Consider the following 6000-nt stretch of genomic DNA (forward strand, 5'->3'; position numbering starts at 1 on the left):
CTGTCCCGAGTGACTCCCATCGATCGGCATGGTGCCGCTCGCGCCGGAGCCCTCTGGGTTGTGAGGCGCTCTCCCGGGGCAGGACGCGGCCCGCACGTGTCCGAGTGCTCTGGCAGGCGGGGCGGCCACGGATGCTCGCGGGGCACATCTCGGGAGCGAGCGTGCCCCCGAGAAGGAACGTCTGTTCCCCGCCAGATCGGGGTGTGGCAGGGTGGACGGGGGCTGTCACGGATCCTCGTGCCGCTGCGTGGCGGGCGGCAGGCCCGGCTCTCCAGAAGCCCACGCTCAGCCCGGCCTAGGCACGGCCCCTTCAGGGAGTCATGCTGCCCCGGGGATTTAACTCGTGGGCAAGCTGCCAGCGCCGTGAGGACTCGTGACCGTCCTGCTGGGATGGGTCAGGCAAAGCCACACTGGGGTCCAGAGCTGCGTGGTCTCCGGAGGGGTTGGTTTCCACAGGGCAGTCCCACCGACGCCCGTCAGGCTGAGCCCCGTCGGGTGGGCTGGCAGAGCAGCTGGGGAGCGGGTGGGGGCGGCGCAGCTCCTGCTTCTGCTGCGACTTCCCTCCCCGGGCCGTCAGGTTCCTTGGTCGGTGGCGTGGAGGAAGGCCACCTGACAGGCGTCAGCACTGGTTTCCTGGGGCCGCGTCAAGTCCCGCCCCGCGCCGTGGCTTAGGGCAGCGCAAGGTTACCACCTCACAGGCTGGAGGCCGGGGGGCCTGGGAGGGGTTACAGGGCTGGCTGCTTCTGGAGGGTGCAGAGAGGAATCGTGTCCTTGCCTTTTTCAGCTTCTAGAACCTGCCCCCGCCCCCGCCTTGGCTTGTGGCCCCTTCCAAGCTCTGCTTTCACTGTCTGCCTCCCGCTTGTAAGGACCTGTGATGACACCGGGCCCACCCGGGTAATCCAGGGTCACCTCCTGCCTCGGGTCCTCACCTTGGTCACGTCTGCAGCCCCTTGCCCTGTGAGGTCACACGTTCACAGCACCCTGGGGGTTGGGACGTCCGCATCTATCCACCGCTGTCCATCCTCTGCCCTCCCCAGGATTCACGTCCGTCCTACGTGCAAATTCCCTTCACTCCGTTGGAAGGTCCCCGGAGGTCTCAGTCCGTTACAGCCTCAGCTCAGAGCCCCGGTGGCGGCCTCCGGACCAGGTGTGCGGGGCGCTGCCGCCTCTGGCGGGATCCGTCAGCCCTGGGGGCAGGACTGCGGGGGCCACCGGGCCCGCGTGACCTCGGCTGCAGGGCAGACGCGCCCTTGACGTCTCTGCGCTGCGTCTCTGCTCCGCGTTGCTGCTGCTTCCTCCGGCAGCGGCAGCGAGCGCGCCTCGTGCTTGGGCGCGACTGCGGGGAGGCCTGGTGACGCGCTGACTGCCGCTGTCTCTGCATTCCAGGAGCAAGCCCGGGCCCAGAAGCCCACGCCCCCCGCGTCGCCCACGCCCCAGCCTGCCCAGGAGAGGCCGCCTTCGAGCCCCGTCTACGAGGTTGGTGCTTTTATCTGCTTTGCCCGTGAGTCTCTGACGCCGCGCGGAGACGCCCTTCCCAGCTCAGCGCCCCGTGGACGGGGTCCCTCCCTGCGCTGCCCGGCGCCCGGAGGGCAGCCCTCCTGAGCGCGGGGCCTCCCGCCTCCTCGGCTTCCTCGCCGGCCTTCTCACCCGCCCGCTGGCCCCGCTGCGCTCTCCTGAGCCAGCCTCCAAGGGTCAGCCGGTGCGGGTCTTTCCCTCACCCACTCCCTGCTGCCCTCGACTCGGACCACACTCCCTTCCAGGACCCTCGTCCCCACCCGGCCGCCGCCTCTCGGCTCTCTTCCCTTGGCCTCTCTCGAGCACCGCGTCCCTGGAGACTCTGTCCTCGGCCCTTCCTCCTCAGTCTTCAGTCCCAGGACCTGCTCCTTTGACCCCTGGGTCACTGAGCCGCCTGCCCCCCTCCCCGTGGCCCCATGGCGGGGTCTCCACAGGCTCTGGGGGCCCCCCTCCCAGAGCAGCTCGGCCCCTGCCGTCCACACCCACACCCACACCCGGCCCAGCCCGAGTCCCCTCTGTCCCGCTGTCCCGTTCACTCACCTGTCTTCCCTCACCTGGACGTCACCACTTAGAGCTCACTGAGTCACAAGGGGCTGAAACTGACTCAACTCGGCTGAGGCCCAAAGGGGCTGAGGGTGCGGGAGCAGCGTGGGCGGGCCTGGGCCTCAGGGTGGTCTGTAGGCTCGCCCCTCTGCCTGGCGGGTGTGGCGGGTGTGGCGGGTGCGGTCTTAGGATCTGGAATCCCGTGGAAAGGGGGCCCCTGTGCGTCCGCCCATCGGGGCCCGCTGCTGGGCCCGTCACTAGCAGTTGGTCCTTGGAGGAGGCTGGAATGACACGTGGTCCTGGGCGGGGCAGGGAACCCTGCCCGAACCACGTGACGGGGGAGGGGTGGGCGTGGGCGGAGGGGCTGCTGCAGGAAGATAGGAGGTTAGGGCGTTGCTGGCGGCCCTGTGCAGTGTCCCCGCAGTGACCTCGGGGTGACGGCCCGACCGCTGAGCGGCTCTGCGCGACCCCGCAGCACGTCTGGCCCCTCACCCTCCCGTCTGGTCCCCTCGCCTCCAGGGGCACTTGCCAGTAGGAGTCCGTCACTCCCTTGTTTAGCCCTGGAGTGGCGCCCGGTGCCCGGCCCTGGTGGAGCCCCGCCCTGTGGCCTCTGGAGTAGCGCTCCCGGCCTGCCGCACCCCTCTGTCACCCTCTGTGGGAAGCTGAGGCCTGACCACTGGCTCTCCCCGGGGCTCTCCGTGTGCGCCTTCCTTTCCTGACCCGCGAGGGTGCCCTCAGGTGGACCCCGGTTGGAAATGCTGGTTGAAGCCGCTGTTGGTGGTGGATGGTTGGGAACTGGGGTCGCGGCTCAGGTGGCTGTCAGCAGAGCGCTCGTGATGTCCTCTTGCGTACGACTTGCCGGTCACTCCCCTGCCTCACCTCCACGGAGGGTTCCGTGAGGATGGAACCCGCCACCCGCGGGCTCAGCTGCCCTAGCCGGTGGGATGGGGTGATGGCGCGGAGCTGCTGGCAGAGGCCCGGGAGGGCTGGGCGCCCTCGGGGGCTTTGGGAGGCCTCGGAGGTCTGGGACCCAGAGAGGAAACGGGCCAGACCTGCCCCAGGAAAGTGGGGCGCTCGCAGCCGGCAGGTGTTTGGTGACGGCAGGACTCAGGGTGTCGGGGGTGTGAGGACGGGCTTGTGAGGGGGAGCCTGGCCCTCTCGGCGCTGCGGGACACGTTAGGACCCAGGCGTCCGCGGGGTGTGAGCAGGTGACGCCGCCCCATCCCCGTGTCTGTCTCGTCTCAGCCGGGGCTGAGAGTGGTCCGCGTGTCTCTCTTGGCCGTGTGGCCGTGGTCGTGACCCGGCGCGGGCCACGGGAACTGTCTCCTTGACTCTCCCCAGGCCGCGGCTCCGTTGCCGGCCGAGCCGAGCTACACCGGTGAGCCCGAGCCGGTGTACAGCACGGAGGCCACCGAGTACCAGGAGGCCTATGCCCCGGAGGCCGTCTACGAAAGCACGGAGGCCCCGGGCCCCTACCAAGCAGGTACGCGGGTCTCCCGCATTGCGCCCCCCTCTGCTTCTGGCCCCCTGCTGACTGACCTGCCCCACCTCTGCCGGGCTTGCGGGGCTCCTCTCCTCCTGCTGCGGGCCCCGGACCCCGGGGGGCTTGGCCTGGCCTCCCGGGGGGTTCCAGGAGATCCCTGCTTGTGCTGAGGGCGCTGAGAGGGGTGGGCGTGGAGGAAGGGGCTTCTGCTGCTGTTGTATCAGGGTAGAAGCTCGTGAGGTCTTCCAGGAAGCCAGAGTACGTTGAGGTCTCTGAAGAGGGAGATTTCTGCGCACTCTGAAAATGTTATAGATGGATGAACGCTCAAATTGGTCTTTGATTTCTAGAGATGAGGTTTCCTTTAATGTGTTTGGGCAGATTGAACACAAGCCCGTTCTCCCACTTGGAGTGACGTGAAAATCGGTATCAGAATCTACGCCAGGCAGGGCTCTCGCCTTCCCTGAGCACAGCGTGAGGAGTGATCCGCTCTCTCCTGCTTGCCATTCATTTATTCGTGATTTGACCTTTCCTGAAAATAGTGCCAAATCTTTAAAGTGTAAAACATGACACCCTGAAAACGGTCAGTGCCTCTATCGAGAGAATGACGCGGGGCGTCGCTCCCCTTGGCGGAAGGTGCCCGACGGCCCACGGTGCGTCCTCCCGGTTCACGCTCGGCACCCCTGCCACGTTCTCTCCTGACTGGCTCCTCCACCCGGACCTTAGGAAGGGGCATCTGACGGGAGTGAGAGTGCAGCTCTGCTTCCTTCTCAGACCCTGTTCTGGTTTATTCTAGAGGAGGGTCCCTACGATGAATATGAGAACGACCTTGGAATCACAGCCATTGCCCTCTACGACTACCAAGCTGGTGAGAAGCGCCCCGAGGGCCGGAAATGGTGGTGGCGGGGCTTCCAGTGGTTCGTCTCTTCAAAATCTGACTCTCAGAGCGTTATTTACAATTTTTAAAAAGGATTTATTTTGAAACAATTTCAAGGTTATAGAACAGTTGCAGATACAGTGCAAGGAATTCCTGTATCTCCCTCAGCCACACTTCATCTGCTCTGGGTTAGGGTTTTGTTTGAAGGGCTCCGCCCTGTCTCTGTATCCGCCCCTGTGCGTGCAAAGCCCCCTTCATAGAGTAGGGGAGACAGCGAACCCTCCACCCCCAAGGAGCCTCCGCCCCCAGGACCCTGCACCCCCAGGGCCCTGCACCCACATCGAGCCTCCCCCCGCAGAACCCTGCGCTCCCGTGGAGCCTCAGTGGGAGGCCGCCAGCTCGAGGGCTGCTGGAGGGTTTTCCTCTGGCGGCTGAGCAGGGAACGCTGAGTGTGACCGCTGCTCTCTCTCTGTGCCCTCCTCCCTAGCGGGCGATGATGAGATCTCCTTCGACCCCGACGACATCATCACCAACATCGAGATGATTGACGATGGCTGGTGGCGCGGGCTGTGCAAGGGCAGGTATGGGCTCTTCCCCGCCAACTACGTCGAGCTGCGGCAGTAGGTAGCTGGCCACGCCCTCGCTGTCTGTGGCCACGCCTGCCTTCTGGTGTTTTCTTCAGGGTGCCGAGGGGAGTATGCATACTGCTTTTATATTTAATACTTTTGCCGATGCTTTTGAAAATGTTTACGCCACAGAACTTGCTAATATATTGTAATCATGCTCCTTGGAGGACTCGGTGATTGTTTTTACGCATTTAAGGTTTTTTTTTTTTTTGCCAAATCAACTGTTGCCTGGAGCCACTTCGGGGACCTTTGGTCCTGAGTGCGAGTTGTCCCTGCCCGCCTCTCGCCCTCCGCTCCAACGAGGTGGGGGCAGGAGTCCCCGCCCAGGGTTTTGGAGGAAGAGGGAGGGCCTGATAGGAAGTTAGAATTGTGAGCAATCGCTAGAAAGTACGGGAGCTGTCCGCTCGGTCGGAAAAGCCTCTCGCGCTGTGAAATCCCACAGTATTTGCTGGGTTTCAGCAAAGACCCCGCCTTTCTCCGCGTCTCCCTCCTCGTCTTGTCCTCGTTCTCTCGCCTCCCCCGACGCCCGGCCTCCAGGAGGGCTGCTGGGCCCCTGCCCCCGCCCCCCCACTGCAGTGTCACCAGTCCCTTAGAGACTGTCCTCCCGCTGTCCCCAGCCCCGGGCAGCTGGCCTGTGTCCGCCCTGTGGGGAAACAGCCACTGCTGGTGGAAGGCAGGTCCCTTCCCCGTGGTGAACCGCAGAAACGCTTCCCGTCAAGGAGGCCGTGCTCTTTTTGCCAAAATATCATGTTAAGTGACAGCAAAGTTTGATGGATTGACTTGGCTGAGAATGTGAGGTGAGCAAGAGGGAGCGCTGTGGCCCAAGACGCTCCCGTGGCCGCCGCGGGGAGCCCGTCCCCCGGGAGGGACCGGGAGGCCCCTCAGCTCAGCTCCCGCACGTGGTCGGGGCAGTGTCCTCCCGGGGGACCATGTGGAAGTGTCTGGTGTTGGGACGCCAG

At 65.0% G+C, this 6000-nt stretch overlaps 1 protein-coding gene across 7 annotated transcripts in view; it reads left to right on the forward strand.

Annotated features, from left to right (window-relative positions):
- CTTN (cortactin) overlaps positions 1-5201 on the forward strand; it is a 32801-nt gene extending 27600 nt beyond the window's left edge. For 4 of the 7 annotated variants that reach the window (XM_036860516.1, XM_036860519.1, XM_036860522.1 and 1 more), the window contains 5 exons: positions 1038-1147; positions 1387-1476; positions 3400-3541; positions 4335-4406; positions 4903-5201. In XM_036860516.1, the coding sequence (XP_036716411.1) occupies positions 1038-1147; positions 1387-1476; positions 3400-3541; positions 4335-4406; positions 4903-4959 (471 nt within the window). In that variant the 3' untranslated portion in view covers positions 4960-5201. The remainder of the gene's footprint in view (positions 1-1037; positions 1148-1386; positions 1477-3399; positions 3542-4334; positions 4407-4902) is intronic. The other 3 variants (XM_036860518.1, XM_036860521.1, XM_036860523.1) reach the window with 1 other exon arrangement.
- The last annotated feature ends 799 nt before the right edge of the window (positions 5202-6000 follow it).

Source organism: Balaenoptera musculus, chromosome 8, assembly GCF_009873245.2.
Source record: "Balaenoptera musculus isolate JJ_BM4_2016_0621 chromosome 8, mBalMus1.pri.v3, whole genome shotgun sequence".
Taxonomy (NCBI): Eukaryota; Metazoa; Chordata; class Mammalia; order Artiodactyla; family Balaenopteridae; genus Balaenoptera; species Balaenoptera musculus.